The 23253-nt window shown below is 40.1% G+C and overlaps 1 protein-coding gene across 4 annotated transcripts in view; it reads right to left on the reverse strand.

The window, feature by feature from the left end:
* The window catches only part of ITGA2 (integrin subunit alpha 2), a 133264-nt gene that overhangs the window by 68278 nt on the left and 41733 nt on the right, over positions 1-23253 (reverse strand). For 3 of the 4 annotated variants that reach the window (XM_075932477.1, XM_075932478.1, XM_006139528.4), the window contains one exon: positions 7402-7525. In XM_075932477.1, coding sequence (XP_075788592.1) covers positions 7402-7525 — 124 coding nt within the window. Of the gene's footprint in view, positions 1-6064; positions 6340-7401; positions 7526-23253 lie in introns of all 4 variants that reach the window. The other variant, XM_075932479.1, reaches the window with a different exon arrangement.

The raw sequence follows: 23253 nt of genomic DNA on the forward strand, positions 1-23253 counted from the left end.
AAAAGCCTAAAGACCTGAAGAAAGGGGCAGCAATACCTTCCCTGAGTCTTAGGCTGCGTCTAGACCGCATCCCTCTGCCAACAGAGGGATGCAAATCAAGCACTTCGGAAGTGCAAATAAGCCCGGGATTTAAATATCCTGGGCTTCATTTGCATACTCACTCACAGTGTCGGAATGTGAGTATGCAAATGAATGCCGGGATATTTAAATCCCGGGCTCATTTGCACTTCCGAAGTGCATGATTTGCATCCCTCTGTCAGCAAAGGGATGCAGTCTAGACGTAGCCTTAGTGCTCAACCTCTCCCCTCTTCCTATCCCTAATCTGATTCTGCACACATTTAAAGGGGCCATGCTGTTTTAATGCTGTTTTATTTTTTTTACTTAATAACTGTCGAGGTCCTCCCTTTCCCCCCCCTCAACAGAATTTTTTCCCCTTTTTGGGGGGGGGGGGAAGGTTCGGTATTTTTGGTTAAACCATCTGGCAGCCCTATATACTGGCTCTTGTACAGGCTCCCAAGAAACTTTGCCTCTCTGTAGTAAGCAGTACCATTGTACCGAAGGAATGGAATTGTCAACTGTGTACAGTGCCTATTGGTCTCCTCAGTGCAGATCTCCTAGAAAAAGGCATCCATGGAAAACCTGTCCTTTATATAAAAAGATAGTGGCCCAACTTAATGAAGGCCTCAATCTACATACCTCACTCCTAATCTACTGTTGTCAACAAGAATTGCACACACAGACTGAGGGCTGTGCATAGCTGCAATGAGATAGACTCGGCCCAGGGAGCCTCCCTGGAGGCCACAGGGTCTTACCACACTGTCCTAGAAATGAGCAGAAGAGAAGTCCTCCAAGTGGCCTAGAGTGGTTGTGAGGAAACAACCAATGAAGGAGGCCATAGGGAGCAACCAATCAGGGCCCAGCAGACTTATATAAAAGGATGGGGCATATTTCATATGAAGGACTCTGTATTCTCTGTGCCTCTGAAACTCTGGCTAGTATCCACCAAGTACAGTCAGAAAGCAGTTCTCATTGTATTAACAATAGTATAACAGGGAACTATAACATAAATCTAGATTACAGGAGACTTGTGTCTCATTCTTCAGTAAAAAAGAAATGTACAAAAAGGACTGAGCTCAATAATGCATTTAGAAAATATTGTGTAATGCAGCATGCCTAGGAATCCATTAATTTCAGGAGAATGTGCTTAGCTTCCTTCAGTAGTTATGCACAAAGGCTTAAATAAAAAACCAAAGCAGCTATGTTGCTTAGCTACACTAAGTGGTTAAAATAAATAGAAATGGGATGGGGAGCACTTTCTACACTAGCCAATAAGAAAGGGGAACTGTGCGGGGAGCAGTGCTTACCCAAGCTAAAGAGAGGAGGTAAATTCTCTTCTGCTTTTAGCAGAGAAAGTGGAGATATGGTTTCCCTTCAACGCCTAACTACCATCTCTACATATGGGATAAAAATAGAGAAACAGTAGGATCTGGATCATCTTTATGTTCAAGATCATGTAACTGTTAGAGAAATAAAAAGGCAGACATGGTTTATGGATGAGAAAGATCTATACATATTTTATAACTATTACTTTTATCACCAGCTGAAAAACTTCATATTTTAGCCAGGGTCTTATTAAATTTATCATCCTCCAATACATTTTGTAAGAACCACAAGTGACCAAGCAGGAGGGTTTAAATTATCTTTACAAGATTATAAATAATGATAAAAACCAAACAAACTTTTGAACACTTCATATAACAATTTACCATGTAATTACAGAGATATCTGTTACTTCTACATTGTAAATATCAAGAATTTAAGATTTACAAATTTTCTTTTTACCAAAGAAGTAAAGCCCCTTAGTATCTTTCAGTAAGTTCAATGTATTAATTACTGCTTTAGTGTTAACTTTATTCTAATTTAAGGAGAAGTATTTACTGAAACCAGTAAATCTAAAAATAAATGAATGGTTTTTATTTATTATCTAAAATGTTCTGATATATTATTAATAGTACTTTGATATACTTATGTATATATAACAGATCCATCTGCTACTGCAGATGCCTTAATGTTTGTGATTAAGCACTTATAATATTATATGTAAGTTTACATTCAGTTAATGTTTTTACAGTCTTTTTTAATCATAAAGACTACACACAATTTTTTTTAAATAAAAGCTTCTGGAACACAATTCATTGGGGTGGATTCCAGAGAAATTCTACAGCTGTACAATCACAGAATACACAGTGCACTGGCTAGGGTTTATTGGATATAAGGGAATACATTGTGTCATTACTGTGATATAGGAAAGTGACAAGGAGGCTTTTTCCTTAATTTGTTATTTTTACCCTGTTCAGATTTTGAGTTGGTGAGGTATGTTCTGATGCAACCTTACTTGACACTAAACAAATTTTGTGCAATTCATATAATGCTCACTTTCTGAATCAAGGATCTTGCCTTTCCCTTCTAAAACACACATGCGATACAATAGAATGCATTTGTAAAATTTTCCATAAAAGGAGATCATTTACCTGTAAAAGGAAATTCTTTAGCATATGTGGTCCCATATCTATATTCTAAATATGGCTATGTATATGCACCATGCACCTGAGGCTGGAAAAATCTTGCAAATAGCATAGGTTGGTAGGCACCCCACGCCTCCTTGTGTGCTCAGGACTGCAGTATAAAGAGAGAATCAAACTGACCACCTCATCAGTTCCTTCTGTATCATGGAGCCAGTCATAATCCAAAGCAGAGGGGAAGGCGTGTGGGTGGTGAAACATTTTGAACAGACTCTGAACATGAAAGCTCTAAATCTAATGACCAACTAAATACCAGGAAATGAGGCAGAGTCATGACGGGGGTTAGAAAGAGGAATACCTATACCGCAAAAACCCCTCTCTTCTGTCAATTCACTGTAAATTTTCTTGAGCAAAAACACGCTTGAGGTGTGGACGCTCCATGAGTTTTTGCGCAAAAACGGCCATTTTTGCACAAAAACTCTGCAGTGTAGATGTAGCCTCAGAGGGATTTTAGCCCCTCCTTGTTTATATAGAAAACTGTCATCATGTTGTCTGACATTATCCAAGAAATGACAGGATTGTATGAATAGGAGAAATGAATAGCTAGCCTGTTTGATTGCTCTTACTTCTATGAGATTGATATACATCCTGCTCTCCCAAGATGTCTACATATCTTATACTGGATGACCACATATGTCAGCTTCCCAGCTTTTGACATATCTGTGATTTTTGTCATTTCAGGTGCAGGAAGCAAAAAGAGGAACTCCAATGCACATGTTCCAGGCTCCTCTGCCACAGGAAAGGCAATCTTACTCTGAAAATTACTGTCACTGCAACGTCCATGCTGTGTCTGGCGTATATACTAACCAGAGCCAGGAATGCAGACAACACAAATGCAGGCTGGAGAACTGCTTTATGTAAATACAGGAAGCCATGTAACCTAGCAAAGATAGAGAGACTCAGACTCTTGGGGTACGTCTAGACTACATGCCTCTGTCGTCAGAGGCATGTAGATTAGGCTACCCGACACAGTAAAATGAAGCGGCGATTTAAATAATCGCTGCTTCGTTTAAATTTACATGGCTGCCGCACTAAGCCGACAAACAGCTGATCAGTTGTTTGTTGGCTCAGCACGATAGTCTGGACGCTCCCCTGCCGACATCAAAGGTATTTGTCGACCACCCAGGTATGCCTCCTGGGATGAGGTTTACCTGGGTGGTCGACAAATGCCTTTAATGTCGGCAGGGGAGCGTCCAGACTATCGCGCTGAGCCGACAAACAGCTGATCAGCTGTTTGTCGGCTCAGCGCGGCAGCCATGTAAATTTAAATGAAGCGGCGATTATTTAAATCACCGCTTCATTTTACTGTGTCGGGTAGCCTAATCTACATGCCTCTGGCAACGGAGGAATGTAGTCTAGACGTACCCTTGCTCAAGGTTTGTGAAGGACTTGGTTTATCAGACTACTCATGCATTCATTCTCTCCACAGAGAAGTAACACCCTGCTGCAATTAAGTCCACAGTTGTCTCTGTAAAGTCTATGAGCGATGTGGGAGTAGGGACAGACTTTTCCATGTTCACACAGATTTCCAGGGATCTCAGGAACAGAAAAAGGACAAGGTTTCCAAATAAACTTCCAGATGAGATCTATTAGGAGCCAGTTGGCCAAATACCTGGAAGTAGAATCTCATCTATGTTGCCAGAGTGAACTGAAGTACTTCAGCTCATCTCAACTAGCTTCTAATCTTTTACTCAAAATAATTATTACTACCTTTAATACTATCTAAGGCTATGTCTACACAACAAAGTTATTTTGGAATAATGGCCATTATTCCAAAATAATTATATGAGCATCTACACAGCCATGCTGTTATTTAAAAAAAAAATTGAAATAACGGACGGCTTATTCTGAAATCTGTAAACCTCATTCTATGAAGAATAACACCTCTTCCAAAATAGCTAATTTAAAATAAGGAATGTGTAGACACCCCACTGATGCTATTTTGAAATAACCCCTTACCAGGGCCATTCTATGTTATTCCTCCCCAGTGCCTCCCCGTGCCTAAATCAAGATAGCACATCTACATTAGGGAAACCTGCCTCAGACTAATTTTGAGGCCTCCCTGTAGTGTAACTATTACCAGAATAGTTATTCTGGAATAGCTTATTTTGAAATTAATGTGCAGTGTAGATGTAGCTTAAGAGAATCGCAAACAAGGGGCTCCCCCACCTCTAAAACTTTCTCCAGCTAGAAGGAAAGGGAACCAAAAAAGGCTGTTAAAATGAAAGCCTTACTTAATACTTTACATTTCAAACATTGTAATGGTTTTTCCTTTTTTTCTTTATCTTTAATAAAAGTGTGACATATGGCCTCAACTAGCAGGCTAATTGGCTTAGACTGAATATTTAGAGACAATAGAAATTATGTTTGTATTTTGAGTGTTTACATTGGTACAGGTCGATAATGCAACCAAACAGGTCCCATCTATCGCTGTATTCTATTAATTCAGAGATCAAAAAGATATGATATTTAAGTGAACTTAGGAAAGCTCATGATACTATATATCTGTTAGTCTCTAAGGTGCCACAGGACTATTAATTGTTTTTAAAGTTGCAGACTAACATAGCTACTCCTCTGAGAGACTTATAAATGTAATGATATCACTGTCTTAATTTCTCTTAGAAGTGCATGTAGCTAATACCTGCAAAAGGCAGGAGACAGGCAACTGCCTTATGTTACTGGTGATTAGGAAATAGGTTACTTGAAAGACACTATTCTTTATCCAAGGAACACCAGTAGACAATAGCTTGTCACGGGTCTATAAAAACTCTTGAGCCAGAAGACTGATAGCTCCATTTCCATTCTGGACTACGCTTATATTGGACATTTGATTGCAAACGATAGAATAATTCTATGAGGATTCTTTACAACCCCTAAAGCTCATCATTTATACTATGAAACTGACCTAGGAATGCTATTCATACCTGTATGTATAATGATCTTTTAACCAACGTTTTCTCTCTTCAATATATCTTAGTTTAGTTAATAAAAATTAACTGTAAGAGTACATTTGGACAAGATCTGGCATATAAATTAACCTGGGGTGCAATGTGTCCAGTCCTTTGGGACTGACAGAACTTTTTATATGATGAATAATATTTTCATTAATCCTCCTCATATTTGACTTGGCTGTCTTGATGGAAGCCCAAGGCTGGGTTGCTTTAAGGAACTGTATTTCTGGATCCATTGTCATCACAGACTTACAGCATGGTGGGTCCTTATGGTGCCAGGTGGGTACTATCAGAGAGACCGAGAGAGAGTGAGTCCTACCGGAAGCTTACTAGGGGTCACAGTAGCTCCAACACCATCTAAGTTTTGCTCCTGCATGTTTTCCCTTTGTGATCAGGGCACTTAGGCAGACCTGACTTCTTAGAATCTTTGTGTAAAGACTCAAACAATTTGGAAGGAGCCAGGCAGGGGGTTCCTTCTGGAAGCAGTTTAGAGAAGAAATGTGTTTTTATGTCTGTGAGGGTGCCCCTTACCTCTTATGAGAAGTCTAAGACAACAGGTCTTTAGATTTATCTGATTTGGCATCGACACCTGAGCTCATGCTCAATGGCATGGAGCTTGATTACTGCAGCTGATGAACAAGTGGGGTCTTCCTGTCGTGGATCTGTCTGGGTTATCATGGGTTCTCCTTGTGCTGTTTCCTCAGTCAGAGCTCTCGTGTCTCTTGGGTTTGGAGTTGGAAGAAGTAACAGATACTGCATTTGGAAGAGATTTGAGCCTCAGAAGGCAGGCTGATGGTCACCAGTGACTGAGAAGAAGCAAGGACAAGAGACACAGTTCTTGAATCCTGGAATTTTGAGCAAATTCCTAATCTAGAAAAGAAGTGGACAGAGAAGTCCGCAGGGTAGGGAAAAACTGAACTACATAAAATATTGTAAAACACTAATACTATGAACAATTATATTTACAGAGATGAAGACAATGAGAGGATAATTCCAGAGAAAGAGGAGCCCAAATGAGATCATGTAAAAGTAGGAAGAAAGAGGCAGTTGGTGTGGACTGAGCATTGAGCATGAGGAGATTTGCGGTGTAGGTGTAGACTAACAGATACTCCTTGACAGATTTTCCAGCATCAAAAGCCTAGTGTACTCATGTATACAGTGCAGGCAGGGCTGGCAGTAGACTTTTCTGGGCTGTGAGCAAGCTGGGGGAGGGCTCGACTCTGGGCCCCCCAGAAAGGGGCGGGATCTTGAGTAGAAGTGGTAGGGCTGGGAGGTTAGCCACCCCAACCCAGCCCTCAACACTGCCCAGATTGTCTCATGCAGAGCTCTTAAAGGGCCCAGGGCTCCATCTGCTACTGGAATAGAGGTGGTGACAGTTGGAACTTCAGGGCCTTTTAAATTGCTGGGCCCTGTGGCAGCTGCCTCCTTTGCCCCTCTGCTTCCTCTGTTAGTAGTCCTGAATGCAGGTAAAGGTCAGTCCTCAAATTTTGTCAACTGGTATTGACCAATCATTTCTGAAACAACTCCTGTTCTAGTCTTGCACTCTCAGACATGGTCTCTACTAAATTATGCCTCCTACTCACAGGAACATCACTAGAAACAAATATAGAAGTTTTTCTATTAGTCACATTACCGGGTATAAAGAGACATCAGTTTACATTATTTCAAAACCCCTTAACATTAAGTGCTTATGCCCCTTTTAGTCAAATAAAGATGAAGCATTCTTCTTTACCAGCAAGAATTTTTTAATGAAAAATGAAACAATGGAAATACTTTCAAATGAGCTTTGTAACTGTTTGCACTTAGGAAAAAGTTACATCATATTTGCTCTTAATCTTTTCATAGGATAAAGAACTGAAAACTCTTACCATTTGCCTTGTTGATTTATAAACTGTTGAACTACATATCCAAACTGCTCACTTGAAGGACCAGAAAACAATTTTGATCCTGGGAGCCCAACGTTGTATGCTTCACAGCAATTATAAAGAATGCCTGTTAAGAGGGAGATCAATATTACTGAAAATAGCAATTAAAGAAAGAATTTTTATTCCACTGAAACAGTCCATTGTCTATGACAATTCCCCTTGATAATAGTAGTTTCAATTGTGGCCTTTGACCCTCCCAGTAAAAATCAGTGTTTCTCCCACTCCCACATACCAGTAGACATTTATGATTATATGAATGCTTGTCAGTGAACTATATGAGCAGGACAGTGGAGTAGGCAAAGTTAATTACAATGATTAATAAATCTTGCAGTGCTACCAATGTGTGTGAATCCAAGAGACACAATGAATGTGTTTTTATATATTTTACAGATGTCTTTAATACTCCATTGCCTTGGAACATATAGTAGCCTTCTCATACAGAATTTCCTAAAGACCTATTTATGTACAATATAATGAAGAACGACTGATGAAAATAGGCACTTTAGTACTGTCTGCATTCTAGTGCTACATTTCAAATAGTACACAATCAAACCTACCTACTCCTTTATCACAGAAGGTCTACAGTTTCAGGCCATTGTATTTTCATGCAGTAAGTGTTTGTTTTTTGAACAAAACACTGAGAAGCTTAGAAATGGAAGCCTGGGAAATATAGGCCTAATTTAATACATAGTGATACTTAGCAGTTAAACAGCACTTTGCATCTTGAAAATACTGACTAATTAAACCTCACAACAGTATTGAGAAATTGGTAGAAAAAATATATTACCTCAGCCACTTGTCTCTCTAAAACTCTTGTGAGGCAGGTAAGTACTTTTTTTTTTTTTTTTTTTTTGCACTCACACATTAGGGATGTTAAATTCTGATTAATTAACTAATCAAATAGTCAATGGGATTTCCATCAACTATTCGATTAGTTGATAAGAATTTCAGCGTTCTGTCTTTGAAATAAACAAGAGCCCCAAAGGGGACTCTTGTGCATTTCAAAGTTGGAATGTGGCATGGAGCCCAGGGACTCTTGTACATTTCAAAGCTGGCACACCGCGTGGAGTCCAGAGCCAGCGTGGAGTTCCCTGCTGATCCCAGGCTCCATGTGGTACTTCCGCTTTGAAATGTCCAAGAGCTTCCACTGGGCTCAGGACTCCCCACTGGCCCGGGGCTCCACCCAACTTTGAAATGTACAAGAGCCCCTGAGGGGACTCTTGTATATTTCAAAGTTGGCTGCCCCTGTACCCCTACTCCCTCCCACAGAGCTGGAGGTGGCGTTTATGCTGGCTCCCTCCAGCAACCCTTCCACTTCCCCCCCTTGCTGCTTCTTTGTGATAGAGGCACCAAGGGAAGGGGAAGCGACTAGCTGAATAGTCAATTAGTAGCTTACATCCATATCACACATAGTGAATCACTTGTCCATGGCCATACAAGTTGGCGATGGTGTCAGGATTAGATCTGCTTCCCCCATCCACAAATAACTACCATCAATATATGATATTTACATAACTGATTAATATGGAATAATCTATAAGTTAGCACAAAAGATCAGTTCTGACTATGTGCACTACTCATAAAAATGTAATTGAGTGCTCATCAGAAAATAGCACAATTGAAAAATTATAGCAATGGTAGTTATACTATAGCACATAAATGTGATAATATATTAAGTTTACTATAGTACATAAATGTCATGTGATAATATATTAAGTGATCTTATGTAACACCAACAGGTGGAACCAAACCTGGGACCTCTGGACCTTAATGCATGAGCCTGTACCACATGAGCTAAAAAGCAACTGGCTATCAGCTAAGGCTGTAGAGCACACTACATTTTCTCTCTGTATGTAGTGTAAGTGCCACTACATGGGACAGTGAACCACACCCAGGGTGTGTGGGTTACACTTTCAGGAGATATTAAGGAATTTTAGGATTTCTTATATTAAGGATAGGAGTTTTAACTGTTCCTTATAACAGGGATCTTTAAAGTTTAAAAACAGAGCAACATTTCTGAAGAAAAAAAAAACCCCTCGGGTGAGGTGGACAATGTTGGGTCAGCATATATAACATTATGTATGATTATACTGTACCCTGCAAACCTGAGAGAGGGTGAGGAGAGAGGAAGATATATTGAGAATATAGTACTATGAAAAGTCTGGGTGGAGGGGAATACTCCTCCACCCCATAGTAAATGAATCCCTTGCTTAGTAATTAAGATCACAGCTCAACACATTCCTTCGGCCTTGATGGGTTATGTCATTAGTTACTGTGCCTTTTTTTCCCCCCCAATGTCAAGACCGGTATTGGAAGAGATTGTAAGATGGATAACAGTCATGGGCACAGGCAATCTGAATACAGCTAATCAAATTTCACACTATAATAAGCATTGTAAAGTTCTAAAGTGAAAACTCTGGTGCAAAATCTACTTAAAATACGCAAAATTTCAATACACTCCTCAAAACAGAATCTTAACCCAAAATACATAAAGTGAAAGCAAAATGTAACATGGAAAAATGCACATAGCTTGCATATTTATGACCAAGTGGTGCTGAACTTAAGACAGGAAATCATATATTAGTCATACCAAACAGCCATTATCTACTGATGTTCACTTAAAAGTGGACAATTATCTTTTGCTAAGAGTTAAGTCATTTAAGAAATGTGATTAAGAATGAAAGAACTTCCTTTGCCATTAAAAATGTGATCAGTAATGTGGAAAAGGGAGGCTACGAGCAGAAAAATAATGTGTATATTTCACAATACTTCCTATGTTAATCACAACCATCTACACTAGCAGTTAAATGGACCTTTTAAAACATATGTAAAAGTTTGATTATTGTAAAGCTATTGCCAATGTATCTATTATGTTCCAATTTCCGGCACTTTATCTCAAAACCATCTTTAAGTTGCACTCTAATTTATTCTCAGGTTATCATCAGTCTAAAATTATACATAATTGAACAGTGCATCAGCTAATAGCATCTCCTTTAAGACTTTTGCTAGCAACATATGGAACTGATATTCTCAGAAAATTCCTGCGAGTCTCATTGTGCATTCTCAACGAGAAGTCCTGTGGCACCTTATAGACTAACAGATTTATTGGAGTATAAGCTTTCATGGGCAAAGACCCACTTCATCAGATGCAAGTAGTGGAAATTCCAGAGGCAGGCATAAATATACAGGCACATGAAAGAAAGGAGTAGCAATCAAGAGGAAGGCCAGAGATAACAAAGTCAGTCAGGGAAGATGTGACCCACTTCTAGCAGCGGATGTGGATGTGTGAACACCAAGAGAGGAGAAACTGCTTTTGTAGTTGGCTAGCCATTCACAGTCTTTGTTTAATTGCACATTTTACATGTGATACAAAATATATACAATTTAAACTATTCTCCCAGTAAGAAAGTTTTCTGTGAATGTCATCCTTTTTCCAATGAACACGGTGTCAATTTCTTTTTATCATTTACCCATAGTAGACTGCACAATCAAAACAACAGAGGTAGCCCATAATATTAGACTACACTAACATTTGTATTTCTATTCAGTATTAATACTGCTAAACATCCACACAGCTGTCTAAACTTCAGGAAAGAAGCTGATCTTTCCCTAAAGTAAATTGATAGCGTCAAATTTGCAAATACATTGTAACTCTGCAGTTTCTCTTTGAAGTCTGTTTTTGAAGGGTGGTGTTTTTTTTGTTTTTTTGCAGGATGGCTAAAAAGCAGTTTCTCCTCTCTTGGTGTTCACACCTCCACATCAGCTGCTAGAAGTGGGCCACATCCTCCCTGACTGAAGAGATACAAGGTGGATGAGGTAATAACTTTTACTGTAACAGAGATGTAGCCGTGTTAGTCTGGTCTTGCTGCAACAAAAGACAGGACTATGCAGCACTTTAAAGACTAACAGGATGGTTTAAGTGATGAGCTTTCGTGGGCCAGACCCACTTCCTCAGATCAAACTGTGGAAGAAAATTGGCATGACCATATATCTCCCAGAGTATCTCCCAGCTATCTCTGAGATACTACTGACTTCCTGAGAAAACTACAAAACATCTATAACCTCACTGATAACACCATCCTTGCTACCATGGATGTAGAAGCTCTCTACGCCAACATCCCACATGATGACGGATTACAAGCAATTAGAAACACTATCCCAGAGGTTACCACTGCCAATCTGGTAGCAGACCTATATTACTTTGTTCTCACTCACAATTATTTCCAATTTGGGGACAACTTATACCTCCAGATTAGCGGTACAGCCATGGGTACTGTTACCCACCAGCTCTGTGATTCTTGGGAAACCAGAACATGGTCACCTGTCAGCCTTGTGCTCTTGGGGATCCAGGGAGTGACATTCATGGAAAACCATTCCCCTCCTTCAGGCCTCTGCTAGAATCAAAAACAAAGCAAAGAAAAGGCCGGGGAAGACACACCTAGCTGCTTCAGACAAGGGTTATACAATTAAGGAAACACCCCAACCTCATTTACATTAAAGATGGAACAGAGGGACATCTCATTAGCATACAGAATGGAGAGCAGCTCTTCCAAGGCAGGAACCGCACTGAACTATGGGACACCGAAAGCGGAGAAGCACTGCCTGATGGGAAATCCCTGCTCCAGATGCTAATGAACCTAGGCCTGCTCACACCCAGATTAGTCATTATCAGACCAATTCTAGTAACGATCCTATTGACATCTAAAATACTAAAACTGCCTAGTTGCATTGTGAGCTCGTTCAAGGAACATCACCCATAACCAGGGGTGATCAATCTCTATTGTCTCTCCTCTTTCTCTTTGAACTATCCCTATAAAAACTCCTATCCTTGCCCCAAGAAAACTGTTCTGATACCTGGACTTAAACTGCATCAGTTCCATTGAGACTTCTTCATCTCCTGTCTGATCGTGCTGGGAGCTCTGTCCTGCTTTTCTCCTGCCCTCTGGACCCCCGGCTACCATCATCTGGGAACCCCGATCAGTGCAAGCTCCGTGGAGTGGTGAGGTCGGTCTCTCTCTCTCTCTCTCTTAACTATCTCTCTAAGCATAGCCTCCTGACCCTGGCCTGTGTAAACTGTTATATGGTTACCTAACATTTGTAATCAGCTTCAATTTAGATTTAATATTGTAATTGTTAGATTTAATATTGTAACTTTGATATCTATTCACTACTCAGAAATAAATCACTTTCATTGTTAAACTGGTTGCTTCTCTCTCTTTCTTTCTCTTTTGCTCACTCTTCCTTAAGGGGTGTTGTTTTGGCTTCCCCATTCGCTCTGCAACATCGCTTCTTGTACCCAAGCAAAAGATCCCTGTAGTGCCCAAAATCCTGTGGGGTTTGCTCATCGTGTGGTTTACCTGTGAATGACTGTGGTGTGAAAGTGGGGATAGCGGGTGCTGAACCTGGGGGCTTATGAGGATGGCAGCTTAAAGTGCTGTTTAATCTAGCCCACGGAGTCCAAAGGCACATGAGGGTGCAGTGTGGCATTGCTGTGAAACCCAGCCAGCTGAGTCCAGGGACATATGAGGGGGTCAGCTTGTGAGTGCTGAGTACCCAGTCCTCTCAGACATGCTCTGATTAGTGGGTGTGAGTGTCTGGTGTGTTGCTAAGGTGGGAAGAACCCCATCCTGAGGAACCTAGTTCCTGCAGGAGAGCTCCAGTGGGAGGGGGAATTGGCAGCAGGGAGAATTCAGCTCCATATGAGAGCCCAAGTAAGCACCAACAGCACACTGATAGAACTGTTAACCTTCCCTCAGTCCCATAAGGGTAACCCTGATAAATGAGCATACCCCAGAGTATTGGGCAAATCTGGTAACAGTACCCACATCACCCCACAGTATGCTAACATCTTTATGGCTGATTTAGAACGTTTCCTCAGATCCCGTCCCCTTTTACCCTTCTCTACTTACACTACATCGATGATAATCTTTATGATCTGGACCAATGGCCAAGAAACACTGGAGACAGTCTACAGAGACTTTAAAAACCTACACCCCACCATCAATCTCAGCCTGGACCATTATAGTCTTCTACAGACAACCACCTAATTTGTCCTTTTCATGTGTGTTCATTTTTTTTAAATTGTATCCTTTGGTATATATGGTTGTGACTATTTTCTTCCATTATTTGATCTGAGGAAGTGGGTCTGGCCCACGAAAGCTCATCATCTAATAAACCATCTTGTTAGTCTTTAAAGTGCTACATAGTCCTGTATTTTGTTTCAGCTACACCAGACTAACACGGCTACATCTCGATCACTAACCTCAGGATGATTCTTACTAACAACCAGAGGACATACCACATTAATAGCAACCCTAGAACTTTCCCTTACAACAAACCCCGTTGCCAGCTTTGTCCACATATTTACTCTGCTGACACCATTATTAGGCCTAACCAATTCAATTACAAGATCAAGAATACATATTCTTGTTCATCCAAAATATAATTTATGCCATTATGTGCCAACAGTGTCCATCTGCTATGTATATTGGACAAACTTCTCAGACAGCTCACCAAAGAATCAATGCACACAAAACAGACATCAGACAGTTTCATAAAGAAAAAACAGTTTCTTGCCATTTCAACCAGACTGGGCATTGTCTCAATGACCTTGTTAGATGCCTCCTGCTTCAAAGAGACTTTAACACCAGACTACTTGGGAACCGTCAGAACTGTTATTCATGCTTAAATTTGACACTTTACGAATGGGCCTTAACAAAGATGCTAATTATCTTACCCATTACAAAGATAGCTTCCCCAATTATCACCCCTAATAGCATTATCTCAGACACTAACCTGCTCCCCTCACCCAGTCTCTGTTCTAAAATCTGATTTGTCAATTTTATGTGTGTTCACTTTTTTTTGATTGTATCCCTTTGGTATATATGGTCATGCCAATATTCTTCCACAATTTGATCTGAGGAAGTGGGTCTGGTCCACGAAAGCTCATCACCTAATAAACCATGCTATTAGTCTTTAAAGTGCTACATAGTCCTGTCTTTTGTTTTAGCTTTTACTGAACCAACTTCAGTTTGTGGGAGCCATGTCTTGCTAATATCTTTGGACTGACACAGCTGCAACACTCCCAACAAAAAATGCCAAGTCCATTTCAAACATATTTTCAGCCTTTGATTAAATGAGAGCTCTCTTATTTATACTGAGCAATCACTGTAGCATCTGTATTTTAAGTATTATATATTCTAGGCTGGAATATTTAATAGCTATTGCCTTCACTTTTAGAATCCAAGGTCCTCCTGTTATGAAGTCTGCCCTACTAGTGGATTGTATGGGTTTCCAGTGAGAGATCCATATTTTTATTTAGTGATCACAGCAAAAGATTAGCCAGGCATCCAAAAATTTCTGTTATGAACCTCTGGTTATACAGCCACATTAATAAGCTTGTACCGTGGTTTTATTTCTATTAATGTGAATCCTTGCTCAATATTCCCTATGAATATCCCAAAGAAACACAATCCCCCTCCTTCATTAAGAGGTGAAAACTGGAAGAAAATTAATTCTAAAATCCTCTATGCTGCCTGGAAGTTCCAGCAATAGCCATCTCACAGGATCTGGGAACATATTTGAAATCTCCTGCACATAACTCAGCAGAAAAAGATACAAACAAATTGGGTAGACAACAAAAATATCTAGGGAAGAGAAGTTTACTGCTTGTCTGCTGGCAACATCCCAATAAAATGCTAGTATCCTTTTAGGATGGGCAGCACCTCGGGCATCCACCTACTCAGCCACGCCTAATGCCTATTCAGGCATGTGTAATCGGTGCCAAGGATGATGTGCACATTTGCCACTTTACATGTCTGCATCACAATTTCATTGCTTCCATTATAAAGCAGAGGAATACTTGATCAAGCTGTGCACATTTAAGTCTGAACATGTGTATGGAGGGGTCTTTCTATAAAAATGTCTAAAAAAAAAAATCTAACAACAACTTCTTTACTGCTTTTTTTTTTTTAATTATTTCCCACATTTGAGCAAAAGCTAAAGCAAAGTTCTCTCATGTAATAAAACATGGAACATGCACTCCTCCACTACGTGCTCTTTCAATAACCAACTTACAATTGAACCCAAAAGGATTTAGTTGTTTTTAAATGAATAGACTAAAAATGCCTAAATAGCAATATTTAAACATGCTATAGAAAGTTAATTACTGTACATATTTCATTTTCAACTTAACTCAGTGCCCTTATTATCTTTCAGAACAAAAATAATCTTATGTTTAGCAGCATAAAATGTAAAACAAAGCAGGATTTTATTGGTTATTTGTCTACTTGCTACATGAATTTGTAACAAAACTGATTATGTGTCTGGTGGATTTATGTGCTGATATGTCTTCAGTTTAAAAAATTTAAAAAAACATATAGGTTCCAGTAATTATTTATTTAATACAATGAGAAGACAATCTACAGTTCAACACATTGATACGAACCATGGCAGAACCATATTAAAATGAGTCCACATTTCTATTACAACAAAGTGCTGCACTGGCTAAAATATACTTAACTACATCAGTGAATTCAAGAATATCTTGAACACATAGAAAAAAAGTCTAATAAATACTTTTAAAATAGGCATAATTATAAAGATATGGTAGAGACTCAAAGATCAAACATGACAGGTACATTTTAAAGTTGTACATGTGATACAAAAGTAATATATACAATTTAAACTATTCTCCCAGTAGGAAAGATTTCTGTGAATGTCATCCTTTTTCCAGTGAACATGGCGTAAATTTCTCTTTATCGTGTACCCATAGTAGACCATACAACCAAAACAACAGAGATAGCCCATAATATTAGACTACACTACCATTTGTATTTCTACTCAGTATTAATACTGCTAAAAATCCACACAGCTGTCTAAACTTCAGGAAAGAAGCTGATCTTTCCCTAACAGCAAGACTGCATTTCAAGTATGTACACGTCTGCAAACTCTATTCACTAGCAGAAAGGTAGCTGTGTTAGTCTGTTTCAGCAAAAACAATGGGGAATCCTGTGGCATCTTAAAAACGAGCAAATTTATTTGGGCATAAGCTTTCATGCACTGGAGCCCATTTTGTCAGATGCATGAAGTGGAAACTTCAGTTTGGCAGGATACCTCAATTGTTCTCTCTTCTTTTTCCAAAACCTCCAGCTTCTCCACAACTTGTACAACGCAGTTCTGCATTTTCCATATTAAATTTTGTAGCACATTGAAAAATATAAACATAGCAACAGCATAAAGTTAAGTCCATGTCAAATTAATAATAGAGAACACTGTGTTGATTGTATTCTTGCAAAGAGATAATAGGCTTTTGCTTATCATCACAATTCTGATTGGAAATGGTTTCCCAAGCACTGCTAGATCATAAATTTACTATAACAGAAAGATTAGAGAAAATATTTCTTTATTTTTTCCGTGTAAGTTTACTTTATATATTAAAACAACACTTGATAGGGAAGAATTTAAAAAAAATAAAATCAGACAATTTGATTCAAAACTTACAAATATTGTCAGGGAACTCCAAGGCAAGTGTAGAAACGTTACTTTTTAGCACTACTTTCAACTCATATTCTGAGTTTATTGGATTTTAAACTGAGAACATCCCTTTAAATTAAATCCTGGGTTCCCAAACTGGGGTGTGCAGAAATTCCAGGAGGGGTGCAAGGTGACCCAGATTCCTCCCCCCACCAATTCCCCTTCCCTAAATTTTGCTGCTATTTTTGTTTTTTCAGCCCCAGTCAGTTCCTTTTTTTTTTTTTGCTCAACAAGGTTTGCTGCTGGGGGGCAGGGAGAGGTGTGAGGATTTCTCAAAAATCAAAAAGGGGGCGTGATGCTGAAAAGTTTGGGAACCACTGAATTAAATCAATGTACACTTCCAATAGAGAGTCTGAAAGAGAGAAGACACAGGGTATAGCTAGACTACAGCTTTTTCCAATTCTTTTGTTGGAAGAGGCTTTTCCAACATTTGGCCCATCTAGAGTGGGCCGAATGTTGGGAAAAAAACCACTTTTGGAAGCCCCCTTATTCTTTGTGGAATGAGGAATACAGGAGCTTCCAAAAGAGCATGTTTGCTCTTCAACTTTTTTTTTTTTTTTTTTTTTTTGCAGAGACTAGGACATTTCAGCTTGGAAAAGAGGCAACTAAGGGGGGATATAGTAGAGGTCTGTAAAATCATGAGTAGTGTGGTGAAAGTGAATAAGGAAAAGTGATTTACTTGTTCCCATAATATAAGAACTAGTGGCCACCAAATGAAATTAATGGGCAGCAGGTTTAAAACAAATAAAAGTAAGTTCTTCACAGCGCACAATCAACCTGTGGAACTCCTTGTCTGAGGAGGTTGTGAAGGAGAGGACTATAACAGAGTTTAAGAGAGAACTAGATAAATTCATGGAGATTAAGTCCATTAATAGCTATTAGCCAGTATGGGTAAGGAATGGTGTCCCCAGCCTCTGTTTGTCAGAGGGTGGAGATGGATGGCAGGAGAGAGATCACTTGATCTTCACTCCCTCTGGGGCACTTGGCATTGGCTACTGTTGGCAGACAGGACACTGGGCTGGATGGACCTTTGGTCTGACCCAGTATGGCCATTCTTATGCTCTTATGTTCTTACCCACACTGGGCAAAAGACAATTTTGAGAGATATTTAGAAAGACTGCACTGAATCTTAGTAATCTTCAATTGAGTTTTATGCATATTCCATATATGCTAGTCTAAAATTAAGTGACTCTTCTCTCCAGTGTTATCATTTCATATGGATTATTTGTCATATTTTCTTCTTTTTGGGACTCAGGCTTCCTTCACATAGCTAAAACATCTACAGCCATTTAATAATTGACACAAAAGTTATACACTTTAATGCTGGCACTACAGAAGAAAACAAAAACTAAAATAGATGCAACTCATCTATCAGTAGTTGTACAAAATATGTTATTTTTGGCTTAGCTAAGAAAGTTTGACTTCCTGCTGTAAGAGGGCCACATTCTAGTTAGAAGCAGTCATACCTTCAGCAAGTCAGAGTAACTACAACAGAGTTACAGCACTTTATCATAGTAAAGAGCAGTCCAATCTTTGACAATTAGTAGTTTACCTTATAAAAGTATAAAATATACTCAAGTTTGCACAAATTAAGTCAAATGCTGGGAAAGTATGGGGAAGTCCTGCCAGATGCTGTCCAGTTTACTCTTCTATCTTACAATTGCTGACTGAGTTAAAAGATGTATTTCAATTCATTCATAGCTTTCCAAGTTAGAGTTGATTTGCCCTTCTCTTACTATTTTCCTATTTAATAAGCTTCCTACTTTGGTCCCAGGAATAGATATGACGGTAAGAAACCACAACAATTTATTGTTCACACAAGGGCTGATTCTAAGGTTGCTAATTTTGTAAAACAGGTTGAACCTCTCTTAACTATGACTCTCTGGTCTGGCAACATCCTTGGTCCAGCAGAACCATACATGTCCCAGGAACAGAGAATCCCAGTGGAGGGCTGGAGGCAGGAAGCCCAGTAGTGGAGCTGCTCTGTGGCAGTGGAATCAGGAGCCCAGCAGTAGGGCTGATGCCCAGGGCCGACATTGTGGGGAGGAGGGGGTGCAGAAGGCAGTAGGACTGGACCCAAGCAGCAAAACTGTCCCACGAGACAGGGAGGCAGTGGGGATGCCCAGCAGCACAACCAGGAGCCTGGCAGCCTCACAATCACCAAGTGGCTCAGCTGCCTGGCAGGCCTGGGAGGCAGCATGTCCTCAGGGCTGCATGGTGGCAGGGCCAGGAACCTGGGACTGGGGCTGCCCAGCAGTGCGGAAAAAAGCTCGGCAGCCCTCCTGCTGACCAGCAGAGCTGCCTGGGGCTGCTTCGTGAGGCTGAAGACCAAGCGGGGCTGTCACCCAGCAGCACAACTGGACCCCAGCAAGGAGGCTGCCCCACGTGGATGGAGCCCAGCAGTGGGCCTGTGCGTGCCCATGATGGGGCTACCACGGTGGGAGCAGGTGCCCTGCATACCAAGGGGCCATCAGCAGGAAGAAGACAGCTGGGTGGCTGGCAATGAGGTCCTGGGTGGGTGGATGGGTGACACGGGTGGGCTCACAACTTACCTTCCCTGGTCCAACAAAATCCCTCCTCTGGGATGAGTCAGATCCCGAGGGTGCCAGACCAAGGAGGTCCAACCTGTATTTAAAAAATGGACATGCCCCACCACCTCATTCTCTCTGCCCCCATCACTTGCCACAGTTCCCCTTTCTCCCCTGCACAAGTTGGGAGGGACTTGCCTGTGAATCTAGAGCTGGGAGCTGCAGCTAGCCTTCAGAGCTAGGTGGCAACTCCAGCTGAGCAGGGGTTGGTGAAAGTGATGACCGAGCACCTCTCCGCCTCCTTCACCAGCAGAATATGGACAGTGCATGTTCTGCCAATAAATCTGACAAGATATGGTCAGCTCCCCTTTTTAGCCAGGCACCTGGCCATCCTAGCTTCTCTATCAATGTTTCAGTAGCTCTGGAAGAACTGACCACTTCCTGCATGTTCTTTATCACAAAAAGTGCATGTATCCAAATCCACTCTATTTCACTATCTTGGCACATGTCTATTGCAAACTCAGGTGGGAATAATTACTCTTATGGAATGCCACATAAATTGCATTTTACTAAACTGTCTTGGAAACTTTCCTCTCCATTTATCCTGGAACAATTACAAAGTGCCTAAAGCCCAATCCTTAGATGACCCTAGTTTCTCCCATGTGGAACCACAGACAGATAAAGAGAAACACAGCATTAACCTCAAAATATGCAATTATTTAAATTGACAGCTCAAAAAACAATAATAAAAAACCAACTTCGTCTGTTTCCCTCTGATAAAAAATTGACTTCTCATGAGACATTCATTCCATCTGATTCTGTGCACATTCTCTGTAATTAATGTCAACTAATCTTCCTTTAACTGGTTATATCTCCCAATATAGGAAGAGCAGCACAGCTTGTGACCAAAGGGGTAACAAATAGCATCATACCAAAAATAGCATGACTTACCTCTTTTCACCTTATGCTTATACTTTGTTACATTAGAAGGGAGGGGAGGAGCGATGTTATTTTTAAGAATGTTCTCAGCAACAAAAAAGAGCGGAGACCCCTCCAAAAATGTAGTATAGAAGCAACATTGTTTCTAAGTAAGTGGAATGTTTTCCAGATTTTTCATTCATTAAGTCCTGTACCCTCCTCTGATGCCCAGGGCGTCCCTTTGTGGGTGTTTCTGCACAAGATGGCAAGATACCGGGAGTCCAGCCAGCAGATGAGAACCGTCCAACATCCACCAGCATAACTCTTACAGAATTCTGCCTATCCTTCTATGAATAGAGCTTATATGTGGTGATGAAAAGCATAATAGAAGTCTAAAAGCTGGTCTACATTATAGATCCATGGCTGATAGCTATAACAACAGACCCTCCTAGTGGAGACTCAAAATACAGAGACAGGAGATCTGCTGGCAGAGCTACCTCACTTGCCTGAACAACATTAGCTATGGTAACAAACACACAGCTTACAGCATAGTTGCATCCATACCAGTTCTATCAGGTCAGCTATGGGATGCAGTATTTTTATGACAGTTACTGGCAAAACGTAGAGGAGATCAGGCCTAGACAGTAAAAGGGTGTTTACTGATCATTCGTCTGTTCCTCCCAAGTGTGGTGTGGTATATGGTGAGAAAGTAATTAGCAGCAGGGTCCATTATCACTCCAAATGGAGAGTTTGGAAAAGTTTCCTTTCCCTACCCTTCCCTCCCCCCAACTTCCACAGGACTAGCTAGCATGAAGTCTAGCTATTTGGGTGGCACACAAACAGCAGGATTCTGGTCTCAGAAAGATAAGTACAGCATCAGTGGCAGCAGCCTGAGACTTATTAGTGTTACAAAAAAAGCTCCAATGTAACCTTAAGTATCTACTGCACAACTGTCTGAAGAGCTATTATTTAATATTTTGTTTACAGTAGCAACAACACGTTGTAGCCATTGTCCAGACATTAAGAAGCAGTCTCTAATGATCTTAGAAATTAAAACATCCTTTATAAAAAGTGTCCTACATATTCTTCATACTTTAATGAAAAAAAGCACACAGTGAAGTTCAAAAACAGTTAGTATGAACACAATACCTACTGTTGGAAATACCATCATTAACAACAAAATCAGGAAAGCAATTCCCTACCTTCCTCTCCAAAATACAAGTCAATACACTATCTCTGTTCATTTAATCCAGAATGCTGTATTAAAACAGAAAGTTAGACTGTAGTTAGAAATGCTAGTTTCTGAAGACTTGTTTATGCATCAGATTTGAATAAGATTCAATGTTAAACATATACAGAGGATTCTGGTATGTCCAGATGGAGAGTGAATTGATTAGGAATAGTAAGAACTAAATCACACACACACAAACACAATAGCACTTGTATTTCATTAACATAAATTTTAAATATTACATAAAGCAGCAGTCTTCCAAGTGGCCAGCTGATGGCTGTCCACAAACTCTTTTTTTATTTTAAAATTGTATCAACTGTAAGTAAGTCCTCAGAACACTAGATGTACAATGTCCTTAAAACTTCTATAACTAGGTCTCTCTTCCCCACTTCCACTGTCATTTTGATTCATACACTGAAACACAAACATGAGTTTTCCTGCTTTTTCCAACTCCAAGTCTTTTTAAAATTGTTTGGTATTATCAACAAATGACAATATTCTCTGTGTGTGTGCAGAAGAAGCTACTGTTGTGAAAAGTTGGCTTAGCACCCAAAGGAATTATGTTTCAAGGTACCTAGCTAATGATTCCCACCAATTCTGGGGAATGATTTTGTTCAAAACATCATCTGGAAATATTTATTGATTATATGTTTTCAATCCAGCCCTGAAATTTATTATGACTGGCAGTGATTTTGAGATGTAGTAAGATAAGGCCCTGAAACATAAGCCCACATATCACAGGCCTTAGACCTAACCTCCAATGGTCGAGACTTTGCTAATATAAAAAAAAGTGAAGCTGTGAGCAAGACACAGGGCCCGCTCAGAATTTGGCAAGAACAGGGCTGATACTACAGAAGCACACTAAGAGGTACTAGGCACAGGCTGTAAACACATTCCAGAGGGGACATAACAGAATACCTCATGAAGAAACATCTCCAACATATAAGTACCAACATATACCCCACAGATAACAGGAACATACCAACCAGGCTCAAGACTGGGTCTAAACTGACAACATGACAGATAATGATGGAACCCCCATGTTCAAGGTAATGGGAACATCAGAGGGTGGCAACCTGATATGTCAGGAGTGATCTGTAACTTGTTTTATCCGTGTATAAAAGCGTACACCAAACAATTGTCTTTGTCCAGCCTAGGGGCAATGATGGATTCTCATGTCTCTGACTGAGTCAGTCTATTGTCAAGGGCTACATCTAGATTGCATCCCTTTTTCATAAAAGGGATGCAAATTAGACGTATTGCAATTGCTAATGAAGCGGGGATTTAAATCTCCCCCGCTTCAGTAGCATAAAAATGTCTGCCGCTTTTTTTCGACTTGGAGCTTTGCCGGAAAAAAGCGCCAGTCTAGATGCAGATCTTTCGGAAAATAAAGCCTTTTCCAAAAGATCCCTTATCCCTCTTAAAATAAGGGATAAGGGATCTTTCGGAAAAGGCTTGATTTTCCGAAAGAGCCGCATCTAGACTGGTGCTTTTTTCCGGCAAAGCTCCGAGCTGAAAAAAAGCGGCAGCCATTTTTATGCTAATGAAGCGGGGGAGATTTAAATCCCCACTTCATTAACAATT

Source organism: Pelodiscus sinensis, chromosome 6 (genome assembly GCF_049634645.1).
Source record: "Pelodiscus sinensis isolate JC-2024 chromosome 6, ASM4963464v1, whole genome shotgun sequence".
Taxonomy (NCBI): Eukaryota; Metazoa; Chordata; order Testudines; family Trionychidae; genus Pelodiscus; species Pelodiscus sinensis.